This window comes from Lagenorhynchus albirostris, chromosome 20 (assembly GCF_949774975.1).
Source record: "Lagenorhynchus albirostris chromosome 20, mLagAlb1.1, whole genome shotgun sequence".
Lineage (NCBI taxonomy): Eukaryota > Metazoa > Chordata > Mammalia > Artiodactyla > Delphinidae > Lagenorhynchus > Lagenorhynchus albirostris.
The window spans coordinates 53,570,119-53,597,019 of NC_083114.1; the positions used below are offsets into that span (position 1 = coordinate 53,570,119).

Below are 26,901 nucleotides of genomic sequence, written 5' to 3' on the forward strand. Positions count from 1 at the left end.
GCTGAAGGAGGTGACGCCCTGCCTGGCTGGGTAACTGGCTGGACGGCCAGTCCTTGGACTGCCTGCTTACCTACTTATTTCCCTCTAAAAATAAGCATCTTTTCGGTTTGTCTATGGCTCCCATGGTGTAGTGAGATGGAGCTTCCCAGAGACAAGAACTCAGGCATCAGCACCTTTCTCTCACTTCAGCTGTCAGTTCCTGACTTTCAACATAAAAGAGCGGCAGATCCACTTGCAGCCTTCTTGTACTAGGGCGCTGGGGGGACTCCGACTTCTCTTGTTAATCTAGCAGGGGTGATGAAGCAAAAAGTCTTGGGAGGGGGAATGGCGCTATGCTGCCTGATCTACCTAAACACACAGGGATCCGTGGGGCTGACGACCCAGTACACGGGGCCCCAGGGAGCCAGTTCACTCAGAGGTGGCCACACAGCGAGGGCACGGCTGAGCTCTGTGGACTGGTCCTGGAGGTTCCTTCAAATGACAAAGGAAACGGACGCCCTGCTGCTGACAGGGCTGTCCTTGTTGGGCGCTAAGGGTTAAGGGTTAATTGGGGTTAATGGAAACTCAGCACGAACCCGTCCCTAGACGGGAGCTGAACTTTCAACGCGTCCTTGAGGTGCAGCGAAGAAATGCTCAAGATGCTATTTTTATCCCTCAAGTGGCTGTGAACGTTTTGGTTTGGGAGTTTGTATTTTCCCAACTTGAATGACAATGTCTGGTGATCCAGCCACGAGAAGGAGGTGCGTTCTGAGGCAGTGAAGGACAGCGGAGGGACCAGAGGCTTCGGGGTCACATGCTCAGGGCGGGGGTCTGAATCCTAATGCTGTCCCAGCTAACAGCGAGACCCTAGAGCACTTGTGAACTTCCCAGAGCACGTTACGTGTGCAGAGAAGGTACTCAATACACAGCAGCCTTGGCCGTGTGACCCCAACAAGGATCAGCACACCCTCGCGGTATCACAGCCCACCTGTCCTCCCAACATCCTGGGAGGGGGAATTGGAACAAGTGAAGCTGAGTGACGACCTCCGGCCACAGAATGTTAGGTTGGTACTATTCCTATTGGACTTCCAGCACCTCCACCCCAAGCGCTCTTCAGGGGGAGTTCAAGTTCTCAAGTACCAAGCATGGAGGATCAGTCATGATGCAGATGCAATGCATGACGTGAGGGAATGAGAACAGGGGGTAGGGCTGGAGCGGCGTCAGCAGCTTGTGCACTGGACCCAGCGAACCGTCCATCAGCACAGCCTCTCTGCCCAAACCCTGAGACGAGAGGCATCGCGCCACCTAGAGGAGGTCACCTGATCCTGCAGGAGGACCGGCAAACTCACAGGAAGCTCTGAGAATGAGGTTTAAGAAATGACAACCTTCCCCGACAGGGCAGGGAGGGGCTGACCCCGAGAGCGTGAAGAGCCCTGCTGTGGGAGGGGGCTCCTGCCGGGATAGACTGCTGGGCTTCAGACGACCAAGCCAGCAACGATGGAGGCGCTGCCAACCTCTTACTCACCGATCCCTCCAATACGCTTACCTGGTGGGGAAGGAGTGATGGAGACGGATGGAGGCTGGACGCCTCTCCAGCCTTGCAGGCGTGGCCTGTCTGACAGGCACCCTCCCCAGATGCGCTGGTTAGGGCGAGTCACCCTGTCTTAGTGTCCCTGGGTCCCTCCCCAGCTTCCCCAACCCTCACCTAGAAGGTACTTCGGAGTTGCTTACTGAATGGGTTGAAAGACTGAAAGATTCAGGTGATGCCTGAAGGTGAAAGTGGAGGAGGGCTAGGACTTCCCTGGTGGTGCAGTGGTTGGGAATCTGCCTGCTGGTGCGGGGGACACGGGTTCGATCCCTGGTCCGGGAATATTCCACATGCCGCAGAGCAGCTAGGTCCGTGAGCCACAACTACTGAGCCTGCGCTCTAGAGCCCAGAAGCCACAACTACTGAGCCCGCGCGCCTAGACCCTGTGCTCCATAAAAAGAGAAGCCATGGCAATAAGAAGCCCATGCACGGCAACGAAGAGCAGCCCCCGCTCGTTGCAACTAGAGAAAGCCCGCGCGCAGCAACGAGGATTCAATGCAGCCAAAAATAAATAAATTTAAAAGAAATTTAAAAGAAAGTGGAGGGTTGACGCCCAGATATTCTAAAGCAGCGTGTGATTCTGGAGCATAGACGTCAACTCTATAAACCCAGCTGTTATCTCATGACGCCCTTCAGCAGAAAACAAAGTCCACTCCTGTCAAACAATTCAGCCCCATTCGGACTGAGTGAGCTCCGAGACTCCGTAACATCTGTAGCGCTCATCAAAAGGTGAGCGCGTGCTGCCGGCAGACGCTAAGCCCAGGAGAGCAAGGCGCCGAGCCCCAGGCCGAGGCCAGAAGTTAAGATTCCCCGGGGAGTTCTTAAGTAGCCACTGAGCTACAGAACAGAGGCAAGAAACCAAACCCACACGGCAGGAACTCGCCCGCCTGTCAGACCCGGGGATCAGGGGGCTGGCCGGGAGAAAAGACCTCTCCCCACGCACACCGAGAAGAGGATGAAATGCTGGGGCACCTTCCCGGCAGCAACACAGGCTGGCCAGGGCGGGGGTGCCTGAACACCCTCTGCCAAGGTACTGGTGAACACGCTCTTTGTCTCTGATACCGGGGAGCTTGGGAGGGATTTCGGGGAGGGACCACAGAAGGGGTGGCTGCTCCCAACCCCGTGCACACGGGCAGCTCTGGCTGTCAAAGCCCAGAGTGCTGCCTCCTACAGGCTGTGAGTTCAGCCGCTTTGTGGCTGGGGAGGGGGCAGCCTGGAAGGCAACGGCAGAGAGGCCCCCCGGACTGAGCCGACGCGGCAACTGCACAGGATGCGGGCTCCAGCTCTGAGAGGGCAGGGCTGGGCACAGGACGGCCCAGGCCCCCGGCGCATCGCTCCCCAGCTCTCAAGGAGCCTGGGTGATGCGATCTCAGCCCTGTCAGCCCGGAGACAACCATGCACGCAGAGGGCAGGTCTCAGGCTCCCTCTGTGACTCCCCAGACACACTGACTGAAAGGCTGCCCGGACTGTTTGACAGTTGAAAACATCCCCAGATCCCTCCCTCAAAGCTGCCTGCTTCCCTTTCTTTCAAGGCAGCTGGAAACAGAACAGACCTAGGAAAGAACCCAAATAACTATAACTTCCTTTTCCGAGCCCCCTTCTCTAAACAACCCCCCGCCTTACTCAGATGAGATAGAAAATCCCTACTTAGGGACCTGAGGTTTGTATCCAGCTTTATGGTTTTTGCTCTGGGGGGCAAAAAAAAAAAAAAAAAAGAGCATATCTCCTCCCGAACCCATAGATGGTGAAAAAGATAGGCTGGGAAATTCATCCCAAACTTCTATGATCAAGCACCGTGATGTCCTACCAAGGAGCCTGGCTGCTTCACGCAGTTTTAGAGATGGTGGGAGGAGCGACCTGGGAGGGGATGGAATGTCACAGCCCACGGGAGGCTCCTCCAGTGCAGGGTGGCCTGGCGTGTGCTGTGACCACTGCTGGAGGGAGCCCGGGTCTTTCCAGAACATACACTGTGGCTCCCAGCCAGTGGTCTCCACCATCACATCACAATCCCCTCCCGGCCTCTGGAGTCAGGTGGCGTCCCATGCACCTGGTCCAGGTGTCATGCCCACATCACCTCCAAGCCCCCAGTTCTGAGGGGATGCTGTTGGCAGCGAGGGAGGGCTCTGCCCCCAATCAGGCCACTCTTCCGTCCAAAGCCTACTCCTGCTTCCTGACACTCCCCAGGGACTAAGCCACCTCTCAGAGAAGGAAGGCTCTGTGCGGGGGTGGGGAAGAAGGAGGCTCAGAGAACCAATGGGCAAGTGAACCAACATTACCGCGCGCTTCCTGAGTGCCCAGACACAACGGTATCTTCCATCTAAGATCGCTTTTGAATCCTGACACCCTACAAGTCGGTTACTGTCTCCATCTTAAAAAAACTGACGTTGAGGGGGGTTAATTAACTTGTCTAAGATCTAATAATAACCAAGACAGCTGAGATCAGAGGTCAGGCTGTCTGTATCCAAGGCCCAGTCCTCCTCTGGAGCACTTGACTGCCTCCCTCGATTACGTCCTAAAGAAAGAGTCTCTCCAACACCCCCTCCATGTCCCTTCCAGGCTGGCTCCCAGGGCCGGGCCAGGAGGGCTGGTCTGGTCTGATGGCATCAGCCTGGCACGGCTGCTGCCGTCCTTGTGGTCTTATTGGAGGACAAGCCTGGGTGCCTGTGTTGTCTCTTTCTCAGCTGAAAAGCCAGATGGTAACCAGTGGTGGGCAGAGTTCCAAGGATTTGATGCCAGAGCTGCAACCCTTGTGATTTGGGGAGAAAAGATAAATATTGTGGAAAACCCACGCAGTCACTCACTCAATGATGTTAAGCCGTCAGGGTTTAAAAAGGACGGGCTGGCTTCTCACAGGTGTGAAAGAGACCCGGGCGGGGAGGGTCCACTCCCCCCACCCTGCCACATCCAGGTGAAAGACCAAGGGGCTTGACCTTGAACTAGGTGGGCTTTAAGGACATTATGACAAGGAGCTGGGGAGGGACAGGGTGTGTGTGAGGTTGTGGGAAGCGGGGTGAAACAGGTGGAAGGCTGGGGGCTCTGCCTGGGGAAACAGGTGGAAGGCTGGGGGCTCTGTCTGGGGAAAAAGACTGGACTTTGGAGATGGTACCTGTTCTAATACTTCACTTCTCACACTCCAGGTGCCAAGAGGTGGCAGAGAAGGAGATGGGTGGTGAGCCATCCTCGACCTCCTGGCACCTGGATGGCTACCTTCAGCCGCCAAAGATAGGGGGCCCCTAAGCCCTCGCTGAGGGGCAGCTTCTGTCCCAGCACCAAGGAGCAGAGGACGGCCATGCCTCTGGGGAAGGAGGGGTCGGCTGGACGGGGAGGTTTTCTGGCCGGAGCAGCGGCCGCCAGCTGTGGTGAGCCCTGGGCGTCAGCAGGCCCAAGGGCTGATGGAGGGTCTTGCACCCTTGCCCGGCCGCAGACCCCGTGGCGGCAGCCCGCCTGAAGGGTCTCCTCCACTCAGATGCTCGTGGAGGAACCCCCCTGCGGGCAGCCCTGTGCTGGCTCTGGACTGAAAGGTGGATAAGGCATGGCCCTAACCTTGAGGAGCTCATGGTGAGGCCAGGGAACTGAACACGGATAAGAGTCCGATCACCGCCACGCGCGGGTGAGGGGCGGGGGTCCCTGAGCTCAGTCTGGAATGAGTGAGTGCTTGTCGGGCTCTGCAGCGAGGGGAAGGCACGTGAAGGGCACAGAGCCGTGAAAGTACCCGGCGTCTGTGGAGGACAGTGGCCAGTGAGGGTGGGGCGGTGGTGAGAGAGAAAGTTCCAGAAGGAGATTAGAGCAGACCACGTCCCATGAAGGAGTTTAGAGCTGCCTTGCAGAGAGGAGTTTCTAAAGGGTTTTAAGTATGGAGATGGCAGTCAGATTTACCTAAAACCAGGCCGAAAGAATGAAATGTCAGAAACAGAAACGCCTCAGGACCCTGGGGCAATCCTCACGCTGGGAGGAGGTACCTCTCCTTGGACAAGCAGCCCGGGCGCCCGGGCTCCAAGGCCCCCCTCGGAATCCCCCGCGTGGGAGTCCTCTCTGTTCTCACGGGAGGAGATCTGAAAGGGACTTGGAACGTTAGAACTGTAAGTTCTGGGGGCCGGAGGAGAGGGGGCACGGCTGGGACTCCCCGTCCAGCTGGGTGCAGTGACAGATGCATGAAAACGTTGACCCAGGGCTTGGCGGTGAGCCCGAGCAAGGAGGTGTACAAGCCCAGGGCAGCCTCTGAAGCAGCCCTCTACGGCGAGAAGAGAACAGGTCTCACGGGGGAGGCAGGGCTCTGCTAACGGGCAGCAGAGTTTGAAAGCCCCAGAAGAGCGCGGCAACCTCTCCTCGGGCTCAGTGAACAGCTGCACAGATGACAACTTCCTGGGCACCGCAGGCTGGGTTGACCCCTTCCCACTTTTTAGCCACTGAAATCTGTCTGCAGAGAATCAAAGCCAGCTCTGTGGGCCGGTCTATTTCTGCTGGCTGTCAGACAAGGGGAGAGGATGGGTACCTGGCGTCCCTCCCCCAGGGCCGGCTGAACTTACACGCTGCCTCACAGACACGAGGAAGCTGGAGCTACTGACCACACGATCCAGGGGCTGGGGAACAGCTGCCGCGGCCAGACTAGAGATCAACTGGGCCTTACGGGTCCTCAGAACAGGAGGACTTGAGGGGAACGGGTGGGCAGGTAACACCCTATATCATGGACTGTGTTATGAGTAACAGGGGCTGGGGAGCCTCTGGGCTCTCAGCTCCCTCGGAAAAAAGCACCCACACCCCCAACCACCGGATTCTGTCAAGAACGAAGCTGCTCAGATACCCTGGGTGCTGGGCGGGACGTGAGCCCCGTGGACCCTTAGGACCCGCAGGGCTGTTAGCGTCTCCAGTAACCTGCTGGAATCTGACTGCTTCCGCTGGCCCCGCCCCGGGGCCACGAGGAGGCGGAGCCATTGCCCTCTGTCACCTCAACTGCCTGATGCCTGCGTGATGCTCCCGGAGAGGTGCCGGATAATCACTGCGGATGCGCAGGCACCCCCCCCCCCACACACACACAACTCTTCCCGCTCATCTCTGCGCAGGAAGAGCGGGGCCAGGGCTGGAGCGGAGGGAGGGAAGGAAGTCAGGGCCCGGGACGCGGAAGCCCTGCAGAGAGCACGGGCGGACTGGCTCCGCCTCTCCCCTGCTGACCCCCGACCTCGAAATAAACAGAAAGCAGCAGGATTCTTTGCGGGGTACCGAGTAACCTTGGAGGTGGGGAGGGAGGGGAGCCGGCAAGGCAAGGGGGCTGATTAACGAGCTCCGTGGAGTCGTGTAAGAAACCACGCTAATGAGCCCCGGCTCCCTCCCTCGTGGATGGTCAGAGGCCAAGGCCTCTCTGGGGGGCTGGCACGCTGTGGGCTCCAGGAGGAAGGGACCGGGCGGGACCTGTTGGCCACAGGTAACAAAGCAGCCGCTGGCAAAGGGGTACTGCTGGAGGCCCTCTTCTCCTGGGGACACTCGAAGTCTGAAACCAGTCTGGTCAGAGCTGGAGTGCAGCTGCTCCCTGTCTGCAGTGACGCGCCGGAAGCCAGGCTGGAGACCTGCGACGCCTGCCCCGTCTCTCCCTGGAGGAGGCTCGGCGGGGCCCGGACCGCTGCCTCTTCAGCTGCAGCTTGGGGAGCAGATCCAAGGGAGACCAGAGCAGGCCTCTCCCCGGGAGGCTGGGTGTCAGCAAGACCACTTATCGCTGCGGGAGGGCCTCGGCCAGCAGACTTTCTCAAAGGGCAGAGGACACAGAATCACCCTCAGAACAGGTGGAAAATGCAGATTCCTGGGCCTTGCAGTCCTAGGTGCTGCTACATTAGGCCTGGGGTGCAACCCAGGGATCTGTATTTTTAATAAGTACCAGTGGTCCTGGAACCAAGCTCTGAGACTCAGTTGAGGTTATTGTTCCTGACCGGGGGTGGGGAGAGGGCTGGGCAGTGTCCCTGGAGGCTGGTGACCCACTCCTCGGGTGCAGCACGGCCTCCTAAAACAGCAGTGAGAAGTTCTCCTGCCAGAACTGCTTGGGTGTCACAAACTGGGGGGGGCCTTCCAGCCCTGGTCAGCATCTAACCTGGCCCGGCAGCCTCTTCCCTCCTCCTGTCCAGGTTTCCAGAGAGCGTCTCAATCTGCGGCTAAAGGAATTTCTTCCTGTAGCTCAACTCAACGTGCCCTGCTGTGCTCTGTGACCCTTCCTTCTGGCTTCACACAGCATCTGCTCAGCAGTGCCCTCTGCGGTACCTCCCTTTGCACGTGAAGGCTTATTAAAATGTACCTTGGCCTACTCTCGGCTAATTCACGAGACATCCCAAGTTTGTGCTACTTAATCGGATGTCATCATTGATATGCACCCTAATTGTTCAGCTCTGCCTAATCACGTCCGTGTCCCAGGCACCCTTCTGCTGGCTGAGAACGCTTCGGGGTTCCTTAGCTGCCGCTTTCTCCTCGGGGCCAGCCTGCAGGCTGGGGAACGTGCCCATGGATACTTTTAGTCTCCGCACGGTTTGCTGGGCCTCCGGTTGGGACACCAGCCACATGGCGGAGCACGCTTATTACTTTAGAATGAGCGCTTTATTTAATTAAACAATTACTGCCAGGGCCCTGGGACACTATTTAGAAAGACAGCAGATTCTGTTTATAACAGACACCCTGTAACAGAGAGCAAGCATCATTCAGGGGGTAGCACAGCCTCACAGAAGTCAGCAGGGCCGTCGCGAGGACCACGGATTCAGCTATGGAATGAAAGCATCAGAGAGACATGGAGCTGAAGGAGGAACGTGGTTTAGCGTAAACAGTTTTGATCCTCGTTAGCACAAGATGTTTAAGAACATTCCATATTACTCTTAAAACAACTGGAAGGCTGCTGTATTTCCTACAGTTCTTTCCTATACTTTTTGGGAAATGAAGCCAAAGAAAAGAGCAGGGGAGAGTAAGGATCTGAACTTGACAACTGGGACATTTCCTTAAAGAATACAAAGTCATTTTTTTTAGCTCTTTGCCCAGAAATGGGAGGTCTGCAAGCAGAGGGGATGCAGGGTCTGGAGATGGCCTCAGCTGTGGCGTTTTGGGAGTTTGCCTAGAGCAGCTTCTGAGGGGACTGACTAAAAGCACACAGACATGGACACACACACCTGGGTCAGTGGCCAGGACCAGCCCGGGGAGCTCATGAAGCAGGGACAGCAGCTCTGCATCACCGATCACGCTGCGCACAAATAAAGAAGCCTCCAGCTTAGGGCGTGCCCGGGACCAGTGTGAAGTGTGGGTAAAAACGGTCCTGAAAGAGCACAGTGCAGAAGGTCCCCAGCAGGGATGAACACTCCCCAAGGAGACTTACCTGGAAGTTTCCCAACCAAACCGGCCTGTGCATGAGTGTGGGTCGTGGGTGTATTCTTAACAAGCTCCGTGACGCTTTCCTGGCTTGGGGCCCCGTGTGTGTGCACGTGCGCGTGTGTGTGTATCCGTCTGTCTGTGATGTCCACGCCAACCCCATGTCGGCCTATTTCTCCGTGAAATGGGCTCTGGACTCCTGCACTTTACATACAAACATGTGGATTCGCTTTACCCAAGAGATGGGTCTCTAAAAGTTCTATTTATAGACACTTAATTTCCACAGAATAACGTTTTACGCGCACTAGGGAAAGTAAGTGCTCGAGAGAGACCTGCGGCGAGCCCTTCTGCAAAGTATCAAATTGTTCTGTAACAAATGATCACCCGCTGAGTTCGTTTTATACGTTGGGATTTTCATATCATGGGGCTTCTTACAAGCCGAGTCTGCTGGCAGGGGCGGTCCGGTTGTGGCGCACAGATAACTTTCCCCATCGCAGTGCCCGTCCCTGAGTGAACTGGGGAAGGGGGCGGGGAGAAAGGACGAGACACCAGACGAGCCAAACCGACAGTTTCCCACATGCCCAGGGTAAAAGTGGCTTGTGCCCTGGGCAAGTCCTATTGTAAGGATGTACTCGTTACTTTCCAGACGACGGAGACGGGGGTAGAGATCGGGGACATTCTAACAGGGTCAGAGAGACACTCGAGCTGCCACTGTGAGAAGGGGGTCTGGGCAGTTCACCTGGCTCAGGAGCTACCACCGAGTTCCCTTCATCCACTAGGACGGAAGAAAGGCCAGAGGACTCGAGCTCAGCCGGTGAGCCGCTTCCAGGGCTCGTGGAGGGGGTGGTGTGGACTGTCTTGTGATCCTGACGCCCGTCACCTGCTATCTTTACCGGGAGCTCGGAGCGGATGGCACAGGGGAGTCAGCGCCGTCCTCTAAGCTGGTGTGTCAGGCATCAGCCATCGCAGAGGCAGGACGTGGGGGGTGATGGATGGTGAGCTTAACGCTGGCGGACAGAACCCATGTCCCCGAGAGCCGCGTTAAAAATAAAAACAGTCCTCTCACTGAGCTGGAGGGAGCTCGGGCCAAACACCCCAAGGCACTGGGGGTCAGGGAGGAGGGGGTCACCGTGGTCCAGCGAGGCGCTACCCAGGTCTCCTCGGAAAGGTGAGGGCTGGTCCTGAGCAATGCTGGGCAGCAGCTGGGCTGGCACTGGGGACGGACCGGACGCTGTGCCCAGACACCAGTAGCAGTGGGGGGGCGGTGACGGGGGTGCCCCTGGGGTCCCTTGGCAGGAGCTGGAGAGACAAGCCATAGTGTCAGAGTGAGTGACAGCGTGATCTGAACTTCATTTAGAAAGGGCTGGGGGGGGGATGGAAAGCACAATGAAACACAAGCAGCCATTCCCTGGATGAGCCATAGAGACAGCTTCCTAGGAAAGGAAGGGAGGGAGGGAGGGAGGGAGGAAGGAGGAAAACTGCAGGCCTGCCCCTGTATTGTTGATATCCTTGAGAAAGAAGAGACAAGCCGATCCTTTAAAGTCAGTCCTTTCAACCTGAGCGCCGGCCACTGTTTGAAGTTAGAATTTGCTCAGCAGGAGCGCCTGCCTGTCTGCAGACTGGGTACATGCAGTTTTAGGGTGTTGGGCAGAAATGCTTTCTTCCTTGAGACCCAGGACCGTGGGCTGAAAGCAGAGGCTCGGCACTTGGGGGGCTAGCACCCTGAGACACAAGGCCTCCCGGGGGGCCAGATGAGCTGGCAGACGACCGACGACCCCCCACCAAGTCGGGGTGGGACCGGCCCGGGTCGGGAGAGCTACTCTGCTCGCCGCACCTGCAGGGGGTTGCCCAGCATGACCGGCATCTTCCCACCGGCGAGCGGCGAGGAAAGGGTGAAGCACAACAAAACTGACCTTCCAGGAGCCTCCAGAACCAAACGAGGAGCTGATATCAGGGTTAGGAAGGGAGGAAAGGAAGGGAAAGAAGACGGGCTTCCCTGGTAGCCCAGGTAGGTCCCCAAACAGTCCCCATCCTATGAGGGAGGCGCCTTGACGTCCCAGACCCTGTAAGCAACCCACTTCTTGCCCAGGTGGCCGGGAACCTCCTCTTGTCTTGTTCCGCTTTGGTGCTGGGCTAGGTCCCAACCCACAGGAGGCAGACAGGAAGGCGATGTCCCCAAAGAAGGGAAACTGCCACTGGTCCGTTTACTGCACTTAGGGCCCTGCTCTCCATCTGCGGACGGAGCCAACCCATCAGACTCCTGCATGAAGACGGCCCATCCTGGGAGCACTGCGCTTGCCCTCCAGGACCACCCTGCCTGTCTCGCCATGGTCTCTGCTTCCTTCCGGGTTCCCCACGTTGTGCAAATCCAGGGGCGGCGCTCACACTGTCTCCTACTGGGGCTGTGCTCTAGGGGCACAGGCTGGTGCCCCTGGAGGTGTCCCCGAGAGTCCCCAGGTCTCGTGAAGTCACTGCTGCCGCTGAGCCTTGTTGCTTCACACTAACTTTCCCTCCTCACTGATCCTGAAGGCGTCTAGACCACCTCCTGCCCCAGCGTCGCTAAGAATAAACATTCAAGCAATGGCAGTGGTGACCCACTTATTAGCAGATGCCACAGTTCCAGGGTACCGTGGTTGCTATTGAAAGAACAGAGAGAGAGACGGTGGCAGGGAAGGGAGACGTCCTTGGGCAGACGCTCTGAGTTCCAGCGCTACTCGAGTGAACGGAAGAAGCCCATCTCGCTACCCAGGAGTGAGGGGCGGCAGGAAGACAGCAGGTCAGTCAGGCAGATGGGCAGGATGCGCAGACACAGGTCACTGAGCAGATGCCATCCTGGGGCAGCGTCGCCCCAACCTCTGCAAACGTCAGGCTCCCAGGGCTGATGAGCACGCGTGACCTGCCCCCTCGTTTCTGGGCTCTCATCTCTGCCTCAGCTCAGAGACCCTGGGGAAGTCACGGTCTCCAAGTCTCAGTTTTCTCTGCTGTGAAATGGGATGAGGCCACAGACCTTACTGTTTGGAAACGAGAAGGTAACGGGTAACTCGCTACACTGACGCAAACCACACAGCAGGAAGGACCTGGCAGTGCTCGGCCTGGCGCCTCCGCGCGGGTACGTCACTCCGTTCTCCACCCCCCAACACAAGGGGTGTTTCTCCCCCGAATGGTACCGTTCTAGAAAGAGACTGTTGGGTTTTAAAAAGGGGATCGTGTGGCACCACTGGTGGCCCAGTGGTTAGGACTCTGTGCTCCCAATGCAGGGGGCCCGGGTTCGATCCCTGGTCCGGGAACTAGATCCCACATGCCCGCATCCCGCAACTAAGACCCGGAGCGGCCAAATAAATAAATAAAAATAAAAAGGGAAGCGCGCGCTGTTTAAACGTCGCCAGTGGCAGGGAATCGCGCGCTGTTTAAACGTCGCCAGTGGCAGGGAAACGTTGCCGTGTGAGGCTGAGACAAGACGGATTCAGAAAACAGCCTCCTGCCAGAGGAGGAGAGACCACGACCCTTCACCGCTAACCTGAGCCCGAATCAGACTGACCTGCTCCTTTAGGAAGAGAGTTCAGCAGGCAGAACCCCCCCTGCAGCCCCCAACACATACCCTGTTTCTTCAAGGGGTGTCTGCAGGGAGAGGCCCCTCTGTCCGGCAGTGGGTGGCAGGTCACCTGCCAGGCTGCACCTCTCTCCCAGCTCAGCCCCAGACCCCGGAGGTGGACCTCACAGCTCCTGTGTTCAAGGCAGCACGGCAAGCCAGGGTGACCTTGTCCTGTCTCAAAGCAGCCCACGAGGGGCCCCCTGCCCCACGCTGCCAGTTTGCGGCTGGGTCTCCAGCCAGGATGAGCTCCGCTCTGCCATCTGCGGGCCCGGCTCTGCCCAGCCGGGGCCTGCTGGGCCGCCGGTGCCGCAGCGGCACCTGTCCACCTGTAAGCTGTGGAGGCCGCTCCTGCCGGCAGTGAGGAGGCTTCAGCACTTGGGGAGTCCCGCTGTCCCCCCAGGACTTCCCTCTGACACTCTCCAGGAGACGGTACCGACGGGGCCTGGGGCGCAAATGAGGCCGGACGGCCCTGCAGGAATGAGGAAGGAGAAAAAGAGCGCAGGGCAGTGCCCTTGACTCAAGGGGACAGCGACACACGTCCTGCCTCCCAGACACTCAGGACAGTACGATTCCTGGACGGAACTCATTTGCATATGACCCTGCCATTCACCAGCAGCTCCTGACTCTTCCTCAGCACGTAGGAAAATGAAATGCTAAATTCTGACTTTGTTTCCTACTCAAGCCAGAGATGCTCTGCAGAGAGATCCCATGACGTTCCCCAGCCTGGAGGCAAGGTTGCGGGTCTGAAAGCGCTGGGGCATCAACACTGTCCCATTTGATACTTCAAAGGAGCATGAGGGGTGGGCGGTGGGGCCCGGAAGATCAGATCCTGATGCTAATTCTCACGGGCCCTCATGACGGGGGCCCAGGTCCCTGCTGGCTCCAGCTGTGGCGTCTTGCTGGGACGCCCTGGGGGCACGTGTGACTCACGGGACCACCCCCACCTCACGGCGCCCTGCTCTGCGGCTACTTCAAGGAGGGAGAGGGAGAAACTGACTCATATCAGCTGCATGGGAATCACAGGATGTGGACAGAGGTCACAAGCTACGGGAGGGGAGGAGGAATTTTCCACTCATTAAGGTCAAGGGCTTCGGGAGGCGACCGGTAGCTGGTGGTAGAGAAAGCTCCCTTCTGACAAGTAATCATGATGCTACACAGGCTGGCCTCTGGAGATAGTTAATATCTCAAATATTCTCATTCTGTGTGTGCATCTCAGCAGCACTCCCGGGAAGACACAGAAGAGGCTGCTTCCAGAGGACTTTCTAAAAATTAAGCCGTAAAGTTAAAGCCAGAAAAATACTGTCCTGGAATAGAAAAGAAGTGGCTATTAGAGGTCCTTATGAACATGCAGGCCGGACAGGTGTATCGTGTACCTGAGACAAAGAAGTGGCGGTGCCTGGGGTGGGAAGGGGCCTTAAAACCCGCCCGCCTCCGTGGCCAACGCTGCAGCAACAAAACAGCTGGTAGAAAGAGGCGCGACGGGATTCTCTAGGCGGGATGGACAATCTTCCAAACATGAATGACTGGGGGGCGAGGGGAAAGGATGCCCCTCTTCTCCCATGATCTGAAGGGGCCACTTGGTGGAACAAAGATGCAGGGATGAGCCCCGCGGGCCGGACTTGGGAGGGGAAGATGCTGTTAGCACCTGTCACAGAGCGCCCAGGACGGAGGAAGGAAACCCACGTCTGCCAACCCCCTCCTTCAGTCGCTAGGCTGCTTCCGACTCACTAAGAGGGGGTGGCCTGCAGAGGGACAGAGCCCCCCCACCCCCCGGTATTTAGGGTCAGGAGGCACAGCTCTGTGGAAGCCGCGGACCCCGGGAGCCACATGCAAAGTTGTAAAGTAACTTCTGAGACAACGCGAAGGTCCGCCTGCCCTGAATTTCTCCAAACCAGGCAGAAGAGCACGTCTGAACCGGAAACCTTCTGAGCCAACCGAAGTCCCCGGCAGTGGGAGGGTGTCAACCACCCAGAGAGAAGGGGCTCTGTTTCTGCTCAGCCCCGCCCCCTGCTATTTCGTGCAGCTTCTGTGGGCCCGGTGGCAATTAGCTTTATGAGCTGTAAGTGCAGCATCTGGGAGACAAAGGCTGTAATTAATGCCTGTCTGCTTTCCTGAAGGGCTCCTTCCATTCGGTCAGACAGTTATTGAAACTCGGGCAGGGAGGCTTCCATCATGTGGAAGGTTTATAGGAATGAGAGGAAGAACAGTTTAATAAGGCAGTAACAGTGCTGCTAAATAATTCATCGGGCCGATGGCGGCAGCAATATTCCCAGCACTCCGTGTCTGTTCTGCCGACGCGCGGGGGAATGAGCCAGGCAGACCCTGCACAGCCTCCAGCAGCGCCCCCGGTACAGACCTGCCTGAGGGGCTCCGCCGCTGACCCTCCATCCTGGACCTGCTCCCGGGTCTGTGCTGAGCCCCTGGGACCCTTTCTTCAACCTCCTCCTTCTGCCTGACTGTGCCGGTTAGAGATCCAGATGGGTCCTTACAATTACCAACACTTCTGCTAATTGTATCAATCACGGTTTGTTGAAAGCTGAGAGGCTAACAGGCCTCCGCTCTCCCGGGTTCTCCTGGTGGCCCTGCTGAGTTCTCTGCCTGCCCCCAAGGCTGGGGAAGGGGGGAAGGGGCCGGGAAATTAACCTGCCACCGAAGTCCCATCGGACCTCGGCTGAGATACAGTCCTCCTAGAAGACACCCTCCTAGCCGTAGCTGACCACCCGACTGCTCCAGAAACGCACAGACGAAAACAAATCTCTCACGGGGCTGGGGCTGCAGGACTCCTGGGGTAGGTCGATAGGATAGGACTGGGAAGGTGAGACCACCATTCCGCTGTCCTTGGGGTTAACAAATACAGAGCCGCATAACACAGGTGGCGGGCCGCGGGAAGCTCTGCCAGGATAGGGATAATCAAGTCAAGAGGCCGAAACCCTGAGCCTCCCGGCGAGGCCGGCTCTCCCGTGTCCCGCGTCCCGCTTCACATCAGCTAAGTGGCCGCGTGTCAAGCTGTGTGTCGCCTAACGTACCTGAATCTGTGTCAGGGCTGAGGAGGGCCAGGAGGAAGCAGAGAGTATTAACAGACACCGCACAGGCGAAAGGGAACCATTTCTGAGTCGCGCCTGCAAAGCAGGCAGACACCTGCCTCTGGTTTTGCGTCTTATTCCCCGAGACCCGTGGGATGCGTTATTCAGCTCCAATTCCCCCCTCCGCCCACCCCCGGCCCGCCCCCGGCACAAAGCACTCAAGACAGAGCCTGGACATTCATCTTCTTCCCTTGTCTGCGAGGAGCAGGGGAGACTGGGAGCGAGCTGGGCTGATCCCTCCTGATCTGGAGAGCTGTCTGTACCTGGGGTCAGCCGTGAGATGGCTCAGTCCCGCCTGCCTAGCCAGCAACCCCGGAATCCACTCACGTGCTCCTGGGCTGGCCGGGAGCAAGGTCAAAACAGGGAAAGTTTCCGGAAAGCCAGCCCTGGCCCTCTTACAGGGCTTTGATAAGCATGCCCTTCAAAGCCCTAGATGAGTTTAGAAGAGTTCACGGCCCTGGAGCTGGCGCCAACGCCAATGCCAACTCCAAACCACATACGGTGGAAGCCCGCTGGCCGGGACGCGCTGGGGCTGGCACTGTAGCCACGTGATCCACTTTCTGCCCGGGACCAAAGCCCCAGTCATTAGCCAGACTCTCCTCTCTGGGGAAAGTTCTAGCCGAGAGTGCAGGCGGGTGGCTCCCAGGCCCCTGGCCCCCCGGGCCAGCTGGTCAACCACTCACCAGGTAGATGCGGTAGGCGTCCACGCGGTGCAGGGGCCCCCAGCACGGGTCCGTGTCGTTGTACTTGGCCTCGGCCTCCACTCCGCAGGAGTCGTTGCCCACGGCGCTGCTGATAGAGAGAACAATGGCTCAGTGTGGGCCTCCCTCCCTGGCCGGGAGCAGAGAGAACCTGCCCTTACTGATCAGGGGCAACTGCCGCGCCCCCCCCCCCCCACCCAGCTGCAGCTTCAGGTTCCACGCTCCGACTCTCCACAAGCCACGTTTTTCTGTCTCTGGGGGCAGGCACCTTATTCCTTATTTCTGCTGCACTGTTTCCCGGCGACTGGTAGGAATCCCAGTCACCTTCCCAGCGGGGCAGGGATGGGGTCAGCGGTGAGCTGTGTGTCTCCGAAGGCCAGGACGCACAGCTGGCTGTGATGCGTGCAGAAAAGGGCCTCAGACATGATGGACTCGCTTGGTGTTGGGCTTCTACCCTGAGAAAACACTGCCCCGACTGCCCAAGGAAGCCCCTCTGGCTGCAGCTGGTGTGGGGGGCAGGGGGGGACACTCACCAGGTCACCTGCATGAGAGAGAAGGGCACGGCGGCAGCATAGATGGCCAGGTCCCCGTACAGGTAGATGATGATGCAGAAATAGAACAGGTTGACCCCCACTGAAAGCAACAAAACCATCGGTCAGGGAGCCACAGGGAGAAGCCGGCCTGCTTTTTTGATGACTACAGCTCTACCTCATCCACGGCTTTCGTTCTCCAAGCAGAATGGGAAAACAACCCCCAAGTTCTGTTTCTCATTCTGGCTACCGACACTGAGATGCTGGCGGGAGACACATCTGCTCGAGACTGTCGCCCGGTGGTGAGCGGGACAGGATCAGAGAGGTTCTGCATCCAGGGTGAGTGTGGGGCGTGGACTGGCCAGGGAGGACCTGGAGGCGTCTTCGCGCTCGGGACAAGCTGCCCGGAGGGGAGAAGGAGGGATGGCCTGAGTCAGGGCCTGAACCCCGGGGCTTGCCTGGACCAGGGCCTCCTTCACAGCCGCACACAGGGCTCTAAGACGAAAGACTGAGAGATTGAAAAGAAGAGAACAGGAAGTGGCCCAGCTCCGGAAGCTGAAATCAGGAGGGTGAAAAGCTCTTGATTTCCAAAGACCAAGTGCCTCATTCTGAATGTGGCCCGTCACCAAGCACCCGAGAGGAAGAAGGGTGGCCTGGTGCGCTGGGGAGGGAGACAGTGGCAGGAGTGGGACGGCGCACTTCCCTCCTTACAGGAAGCGTCTGCAGGGGAGGATGCTGACTTTGGAAGGCATGGGACGAGGAAGCTCCCTCTGCAGAGGCAAACCTTGGTCCCCTCTCCCTCCAGGAGGGGCCTGGACTGGCAGGCGGGAACTCAGGCTCTGGTCTTCATCCCGTCGGCCTCTTCTCCTGACCCTGGCAAGTCCCTGACCGTCTCTCATCCTGTGCAGTGAGAAGAATTCAGCCAGTGCTAAATTCCGTACGTGATTCCAGCTACAGAGATCAGGGGTAGAAGTGCTGAAAAAAGCATCTGGGTCCTACAACCTCGGGGTCGTGGCCCCAGACGGCCAGTCTCAAACTCCCATTCAGACTGATTGCTTGGTTTTGGTTTCATTGATCTTAAGCTGCTGGAGTCTCCGAGAACAGAAAGAAAAATGAAGTGACAGTTCCCTTCTAATCCAGGTGGCTCAGATGAGCCTCTAGGTCCCGGGGGAAAGCCAGGGCCATGTTCCTCATGGGCTATTTGAGGTCGGCTCTGCTCCTAGGAACCTAGGCGGAAAAGACTCGGAAGATACAGTTCTTGAAAGAACCCTGGATGTCCAAGCTCAGTGGCCCCTGGCGTAGCTGCCACTCACCCCCAGGCTCCGAGCCCAGCCCCCGCTCATCTTTTCGCTCTGAGCCGTCGCTCCTGCAGGGAGGCACTGCCCCTCCCCACTCCCATCCTTTTCTCCACCTGCCATGGACTCATGTCCGCTGTTTATAAAACTGGCCCTCCCTGATCAATAAATTTCATTACGAGACACAAAGTGGGAGGATCAATGAACTTCCTTGAGGACGGCAATGACCAGGACTGGCATTTCTCATTACAAGGACTGAGTCTGGACCCCAAGGGAGACTTGTGTGGAGTGTGGCAGCCCTCCCAAAGGTGAAGGTGACGGTCTATGAATTAGGATAGAGCCAAGCAGTGGTTTCAACTGGGGGTGATTTTGTCCCCCACCCCCTACTGGAGACACTTGGCAAAGTCTGAGGACCTTTTTGATTGTCGCGACTGGGTGGTGCTACCGACGACTAGTGGGTAGAAGCCAGGGATGCTACTCAACATCCTACAACACACAGGGCACGCCCTGCAATGAAGAAGGACCCAGTCACACAGCTCTAGTGGTGAGCTTGAGAAACCCAGGAGCAGGTGGGAAGAGAGCATCCTTTAAGTCTGAGCTGCTCTTGTACGAACGTGTTTATTTTCTATCAGATTTGGGTAAACTAGGAGTCTAGTCTGTGGGGCACACACACACACACACACACACACACACACACACACACACAAAGACGAAACAAAACCAGGGCTTCCCTGGTGGCGCAGGGGTTAAGAATCCGCCTGCCAATGCAGGGGACACGGGTTCGAGCCCTGGTCCGGGAAGACCCCATGTGCCGCGGAGCAACTAAGCCCATGCACCACGACTACTGAGCCTGTGCTCTAGAGCCCGCGAGCCACACTACTGAGCCCGCGCGCCTAGAGCCCGTGCTCCACAACAAGAGAAGCCACTGCAATGAGAAGCCCGCGCACTGCAACTAAGAGTAGCCCCCGCTCGCCACAACTAGACAAAGCCTGCACGTAGCAATGAAAACCCAACACAGCCAAAAATAAATAAATAAATTAAAAAACAAAACAAAACCACAAGTTCCTAGAATTCTTAAAGAAATCAGGGCGGACTGTGAAACATGAAAATTAGGAAGGACGTTTAAGAGGTATGTGTCCCCCCTCCAACGTGCATTTTATTTCAGAAGCTTGCATTTGGGAGGAGGCTGTGCAGCAGCCAGAAGGGAATGTTTGCTTCTCTGATCTGAGTCTAACGAGACGGGGAGAGATAGAAACGGAACAAAGGAAAAGAACAGAAGTGCGCCAGACACAACCAATCTGGTTTTTTTTAATAAGTATATTTATTTTTACTTATTTATCTTTGGCTGTGTTGGGTTTTTGTTGCTGCGCGCGGGCCTTCTCTAATTGCGGCAAGTGGGGGCCACTCTTCATTGTGGTGCGTGGGCCTCTCACTGTGGTGGCTTCTCTTGTTGCGGAGCACGGGCCCTAGGCACACGGGCTTCAGTGGTTGTGGCACATAGGCTCAGCAGTTGTGGCTCGTGGGCTCTAGAGCACAGGCTCAGTAGTTGTGGTGCACGGGCTTAGTTGCTCTGCGGCACGTGGGATCTTCCCAGACCAGGGCTCAAACCCGTGTCCCCTGCATTGGCAGGCAGATTCTTAACCACTGTGCCACGAGGGAAGCCCCCAATCTGGTTTTGATAAATTCTGAGAACCCTCAGTGAGGCCGGTCTGGTGGGGAGGACGGAGGGAGGCAGACCCCGAGGCAACCTCAATCAGGATCTTCTGTCACATCACACCATGGTGATAAACGGACTGCCGGATGTCCTAAGAAGCCATTGAGAAGATTCTAGATTCTAGTTTCCACAATCCCCCTCGGCTCTAACTTAGTGCGGCCACATTCAAGACAGGAAAGAACCAAGGGAGACGCTCCCCTCTGCAAACAGGGGCTTTGATGAAGGGGCACAAAATCTCCCAAGGTAACTGCAAGGTCAAGGATTTTTTGAGATGTGTCTGACTTTCTGTGAAGGATCGAACATTTTAAAAAACTAAACCCTAAATAGCTCATCTTCCAAAAGAACAAGATTTGGAACGGAGGTCTAAGCTATTGTTGCCGGAACCAACAAGGCAGCACCCGAGCTGGGTGCTATCCTTCGATCCCACCAAGCCGCAGGTGGAGCATGGGGAGAGGTCACGATTAGATGCGCAGAGTCCAGACAGCAGTCCTGAGCGTGGGCTCCTAGCACCCTCTGCTGGCCACCAGGAAGAGACACAGACACACACACACACACACACACAGACACACACAGAGACACACACACACACACACACACACAACCCTACTGTCAGGATTAGATGCGCAGAGTCCAGATAGCAGTCCTGAGTATGGGCTCCTAGCGCCCTCTGCTGGCCACCAGGAAGACACACAGACACACACACAGACACACACATACACCCCTACTGTCACAAGGTGGTTGCTGTGTCCTGGCCACCAGGAAGACACGCAGACACACACACAGACACGCAGGCAGGCAGACAGACAGACAGACAGACACACACACACACACACACACACAGACACACACAGACACACACACACAACCCTACTGTCAGGATTAGATGCGCAGAGTCCAGATAGCAGTCCTGAGTATGGGCTCCTAGCGCCCTCTGCTGGCCACCAGGAAGACACACAGACACACACACAGACACACACATACACCCCTACTGTCACAAGGTGGTTGCTGTGTCCTGGCCACCAGGAAGACACGCAGACGCACACACAGACACGCAGGCAGGCAGGCAGACAGACAGACACACACACACACACACACACACACACACACACACCCTGTCACAAGGTGGTTGCTCTGTCCTGTCCTACACAGAACAGTCCAGAAGAAAAGAAGACAAGTCAGAAGTAATCGAGCAGGAGGCACAGAACCACCAGCCGCCTCCACTGGCTTCCTTCCTTGGAAAGCTGCTTGGGACTCTCAACCTGTGTGAGCTGTAGTCGCTAAGCAGCTGCTTCTTTATTCCTGATGCGCTGACGAGCGGGCAGGAATCCAGGAAAAACCATGAAGTGGTTCACGTCTCTCAGCAAGGCGGTCTCCGGGTTGAGGATCTGCTCCCCCACCTCGCCTGCCCCGTCCCTAGTTGAGGCGGAACCCCCGCTCCGGCTGCCCCGGCCCCCAAGAAGACACCAGCTCTGCCCCTGCCCGTGCCCCACCTGGAGAAAGCACTCCCACCTTTATTGAAGAACATGGAGGCCATCTGCCCCATCTCCACCCGGTCTGTGATCTCAAAAAGGTTCGGAGATCCATGCCTCTCTGTGGAACCAAGAAGAAAGAGGAAGTGGTTTTTTTTTTTTTTCTCTCACAAGGAAAAGCTCTTAGAAGGGGTGCTGAGTTCACTGAATTCTCCAGAATAATGACATCCCAACGGGTTCAAACTCCTGAGAAAAGTTTTCCTAATGCTTCCTGCTTGAAACATTTTGAAATATCTAGAGGGACTTCCCTGGCGGTCCAGTGGTTCGGACTCCACACTTGCACTGCAGGGGGTGTGGGTTTGATCCCTGGTTGGGGAACTAAGATCCTGCATGCCATGCGGCACGGCCATAAATAAATAGACTAAATTAAATAAGTAAATAAATACGTAAATAAGTAAATAAATAAATCGTCTATAGAAAGGGATCCCAGGGGTGCTCACTGTGGGGTGAGAGGGAAGGCTGGGATGCTTCGCCCTGGCGCAACTGGAGTGTGTGTGTGTGTGGGTGTGTGGTTCAGTGTGTGTGTGTGAGCGTGTGTGCATGTGTGAGCGTGTGTGTGTGTGTCTGTGAGTGTGTGGGCGTGCGTGTGTGTGCACGTGTGAGTGTGGGAGTATGTGTGTGTTAGTGAGTGTGTGAGCGTGTGTGCGTGCACGTGTGAGTGTGTGTGAGGGCACGTGTTCGTGTGTGTGTGCGTGTGCGTGAGGGTGCGTGTGTGTGTGTGTGTGTGTGTGTGTGTGTTGGGATAGGAGGAAGGACAGAGTCAGAGAACTGACATTTACTTGAGCTTCCAGGGGCCGAGGTGAAGGGACCTCCCCAAGCTGCACGCGCCAGTTAGCAGCGGAGACAGCAGGGCCGGTGCTCTGCTCTACTGTCCCATGGTGCCATCCTCAGCTCAACCCTCAGGCGGTAAATGCCAGAGCGTCTCTGTAGGGAGTCCCCGGGGCCCTCTCCACGAGAAAGGGAAGGCCCGTGAACCAGAGGGAAGCACGGGCCAGCCCAGAACCCCAGGACTTACGCACAGACAGGATGGGCCGCTTCTCTGCCCGCGCGTCGTTGTCCTGGGTGAGAACATCACTGTCGGAGGCCGTGGAGGAGCCATCGTCTTCCTCCTCCTGGGGAGGGGGCGGCACAGGGCGGATGAGAACAAACAAGGAAACAGAGGGCACACAGCTCTACAGCAACCCCCGGGGCGGCCAATGGACAGCCTGCTTCCTTTGTGATCTCCTTCTAGAAGGTACCTGATTAGGAAGCTTTCAACACTTCCCTGCTGTCACATTAGAGGGTCAGACACACGGGGAGGGAGAAGCTGCGGCACAGTTCCTGGGTACAAAGGTTCAGAATGACTGAGCCAGCTCAAGGCCGGGGTAGGAGGGACCAACAAGGGGATGTTAAAAGAGCAGAGACTGCGTTTGTGCCGTAAGTTGACATGGCCGTGAACTTCAGCTCTGGGCTGGGGTCCTGGAGCCGCGCTGTAGTCAGGAGCCCTCCAGGCGTCGGGAGGGAGAGGACTGGCTGCTGAGGGCCACCTCTTTGCACACGACTGCCTGGGGGCACTGCCTGGAGCCAGGAGCAGCACACACACCTGATGGGTTTCCATCCTCTTCCAGCGGAGCTGAGCGTTGGCTGCCGCCATGGCCTCCACCACAAAGGTAGTTGTCACAAAACTGCAAGGGAAGGCCACGTGTTAACTGCGAAAGGCAGGGAGGAGTTTGGAGAAGGTACAAAATAAAAGGAAAAGCCATTTAAGACCTGACCCGACCAGTAAGCCCAAAGCATTCTCTCTCCTGAGGAAGGGACGGCAACTTCTGAGATGGGCCTGACCTGATAAAAAAGCATGTGTGAATACGTGGTGCCTCTTGTGCTCTTCCTGACGTCTGTCTATATTTAGAATGTATTTCCAGTGCACTGGAGAGAAGGGTGTGAAGTAAGCTGATGGGAAGGAGGGAGAATGAGCCTGGGGGAGAGGTGCTCCCTTGCCCGGGGGGCAAGGTGGTACTGCTCCCCAGAAGGGGCCTGTCGGGGGGCAGAGGTGGGAGAGATGGGAGGACGGACACCAGGTAATGCTCTAAGCTGGGAAGAGGAGACTGGTCCACGAGGGGGCCCTCCCAGAGCTTCTGGGAGGGGCAGCAGGCAGCTCTCACCTCTCCTCGCTAGCCAAGCGGTCAACCCCCAGTTACACACACTAATGGACGGAGCACAGGTGTGGATATAATTGAAAAGGGGGACTTCCCTGGTGGCGCAGTGGTTAAGAATCCGCCTGCCAATGCAGGGGACACGGGTTCGAGCCCTGGTCTGGGAAGATCCCACATGCCGCGAAGCAGCTAAACCCGTGAGCCACAACTACTGAGCCCGTGTGCCACAACTACTGAAGCCTGTGCACCTAGAGTCCATGCTCCACAAAAAGAGAAGCCACCCCTATGAGAAGCCCGCGCACCGCAACGAAGAGTAGCCCCCCTTGCTGCAACTAGAGGAAGCCCGCGCGCAGCGGCGAAGACCCAATGCAGCCAAAAATAAAATAAATTAATTAAAAAATAATAATAATAATTGAAAAGGACACTTGGCTCTGGAATCATCCCCTCCTTCTTTTTTTGGGGGGTAGCTTTACTTTCCTAATAATCTGTTTAGTATTAAAGTAACTGTTACTTCAATATTAGTTATTAAAATAAACTACAATATATTAATGCATAATGTATTTTTTAAAATATTAATTAATTAATTTGGTTGCGCTGGGTCTTCGTTGCAGCAGATGGGCTCCTTAGTTGCAGCTCGTGGGCTCCTTAGTTGTGGCAGGCGAACTCTTAGTTGCGGCATGCATGTGGGATCTAGTCCCCTGACCAGGGATCAAACCCGGGTGCCCTGCACTGTGAGTGCGGAGTCTTAACCACTGCGCCGCCAGGGAAGTCCCAATAAACAACGTATTACTAAGTTAAAATATACCAATAAATTAATATATTTAATAAATTAAAACGTATTAATAAATTAAAGTATGTTCACATTTTAATTTCCTAATAATCTGGTCCGAAAAGGGAAATTGGGAGGTGGCACCAGACGTTTGCTGAGAAGTCAGACTAGAGTGAAAAATCGTCTTTACTTAAGGAAATGGGAGAGACACGGATGAGAGCGGGAGGGCTCTCCCTAGCAGCCGGTAGTACAGGGGAGGGCCGCTTTCCTGCTGATAAAGCCTGAGGAATGACTCCGTCCTTGCTGAAACGACCGACCGGGGGTGGAACATGCATCTGTTTCCATGCATCTGTTTCTTGAAGCCACCCGGCAGGCTCGGCCGCCAGACTCGACCCCAAGCCCCTGCCTCGGGCGCTGTCACCTGCTGCAGGCTGGCTGCCTGGCCCAGGAGTCAGGTGGCTGGGGGGTGGGGGGGAATGACACAGAGGTTAACCCACACCCACTCCATCTCGGTACGGGTGGGGCAGCCGTCTCTGAAACTCCCACTCCGGCCACTGCAGCACCTCCTAGAAAGGTTTCTCACTACCTTGCCTAAGTGACCGTTTTAAGGGCTTTAGATTTCCCCTTCTTTTGGGAAGTAAAACTAAAATCAATCTTAAGGCGTAAAGAGGCTTCTCCAGGCTGCACAAAGCCATGTCTGAACGCAGATGGGTTGAGCGAGGTTGGGGCGTGGCGGCCCCTAGCTGGGGGCCCCCAATAATCACTTCCCGTTCAGGTGGCTGCCTGCGCTGAAGGGGACTGCAGGGTCACAGAAGGACAAGGACTTCTGGGGCTGTCAGTCACCAGGGCTCCCAGTACGTAATGAGCCAACCGTCCCTCGAGGCTGGCCACAAAACCCCCCAGAAGAAAACGTGGGAAGAAACTGAAAAACACGGGTGTTTTCCCATCCTGTGCAGCCTCCTCTAGGTCTTAACTCACTTCAGCTACTAAACTGTTTCATTCCTCCACGAGTGCCCCCTCCTTCGTCCTTCCAGTCTGCTGCCCTCCATGGCCATGGGCCACCTACTTCAAACCGCGGCCACCCCAGGCTCCTGAGCCCCTCACCTCGCTGTACGTTTCCCCTTATCACTCATCACCTAACTCTACTCTACACTTGTTATCTTCACTACTCATTGTCCGTCTAATTGTCCACTGAGAAAGGGTACAACAGCGGAGGCAAAGCAGCTGGGTAAGAAACACACGAGCCCCACGGTGAGACACCCCGCGGCCTAACTGGAGGTCGTCACTTCTCAGTGACTGGGGGTGGACAACCACTCCATCAGGGCGAGCCCCTGAGACCTCTGGGCCTCCTTTCCTGGCTCCGGGCACCTGTTAGGATTCCCTCACCACAGAATTCTTCCCCCACACTGACGGAGAGAGCTCGGGCTTCCTGGGCAGACTCCCCCAGCTCTGCCCCCAGCTCCCCGGGGGTGGCCTCTTACCTCATGAAGCCCAGGAACACCAACAGAACCAGGCTGACGAGCCACCCGGCCGCGGCAAAGGCCTTGGGCATGGTGAGCGCGCCGGTGCCCACGATGAGGTTAAACATATACACCAGTCCGACCTGGAAGCGAGAGAGGTGACATTCGAGCCCAGAAATTAACGAACCTCACCCCCAAACGGCTCCCAAGGGTGACCCTGGGCAACGGCAAAACCGTGGAGGCCGGGAGGCCAGGCCTCAGGCAGGCGAGCAGGTAAGCAGGGAGGGTTCCACCCAGGTTCCAGGGAGGCGGGATCTGCAGCTGGCCGCTGGGAGCCAAAGGTGAACACCTGGAAGACTGAAGGCCCGGCTTCCATCAGTCTTTTCAAAATGTCTCTGGCGTTCGGTTTGATTCTCCACTTTGGCTGTCATCAGCCCCATCCCCTCATCAGTGCGTATTATTCAGAGCCGTGTCTCAGATGATAGCTCTGGGCTCAACCGGACTGCAGGTTTCCTGAGGACGGGCCGTCACGTCTGGGGTACCCGGCACACAGATCAACCCATAGCGCTGACCCCCCCAAAAAACTCCCACTTTTCCAAGGCCACCGAGCACATGGCCTGATCCTCCTCTCCGCTCGTTCTCGCCAATGCCCTTCCGGACATCGCCGTACATGCTGCTTCCCTTTTCCTGTCCTCTGCCCCGTACTAACTTCAGGGGTTAAAAGAAAAAAGATCATTCACGTGCCATAAAATTCACCCTTTTCAAGTACACAGCCTTGCAGTATTTCCACAAGTTCTGCAACCAGCATCACCATCTAATTCCATTTCATTACCCCACGGAGAAACCCCCTACTCAGCGGCAGCCCCTCCCCCTCTCCCCTGGCAACCAACCTCCCAGCGGAATTGCTGGGTCACTGACATCAGGTTTTAAACTTAACTCACACCAACTTCACTCTAGCTCAGCTAATTACAATTATTCCCTTCTCGGGCCCTCCTCGATCATGACATCCCTTTCGCTGACCTGAAGCCCCTGCCGCCTACAACCCTGTGCACTCCCACTGACCCGCCCTTGTCCTCATCATGATGTCCAGTCCCCCCAAACCCTCCCTACCCAGGCCACCACCTCCACGGTGGCCTCACTGACAATCGGCTGGTTGCTCAAAGCCCACACTGTCCCCGAGCTCCCCACACCTTCCCCGTT

The 26,901-nt window shown here is 56.7% G+C and overlaps 1 protein-coding gene across 3 annotated transcripts in view; it reads right to left on the minus strand.

The window, feature by feature from the left end:
- TMEM104 (transmembrane protein 104) overlaps positions 1-26,901 on the minus strand; it is a 58,100-nt gene that overhangs the window by 24,123 nt on the left and 7,076 nt on the right. Inside the window, exons 3-9 of one of the 3 annotated variants that reach the window (XM_060135199.1) lie at positions 25,723-25,844; positions 22,923-23,004; positions 22,356-22,452; positions 21,321-21,401; positions 16,806-16,905; positions 16,255-16,363; positions 12,346-12,957 (exon numbers count right to left, since the gene is read on the minus strand). In XM_060135199.1, coding sequence (XP_059991182.1) covers positions 12,409-12,957; positions 16,255-16,363; positions 16,806-16,905; positions 21,321-21,401; positions 22,356-22,452; positions 22,923-23,004; positions 25,723-25,844 — 1,140 coding nt within the window. In that variant the 3' untranslated portion in view covers positions 12,346-12,408. Of the gene's footprint in view, positions 1-12,345; positions 12,958-16,254; positions 16,364-16,805; positions 16,906-21,320; positions 21,402-22,355; positions 22,453-22,922; positions 23,005-25,722; positions 25,845-26,901 lie in introns of those variants that run through there. The other 2 variants (XM_060135198.1, XM_060135197.1) reach the window with 2 other exon arrangements.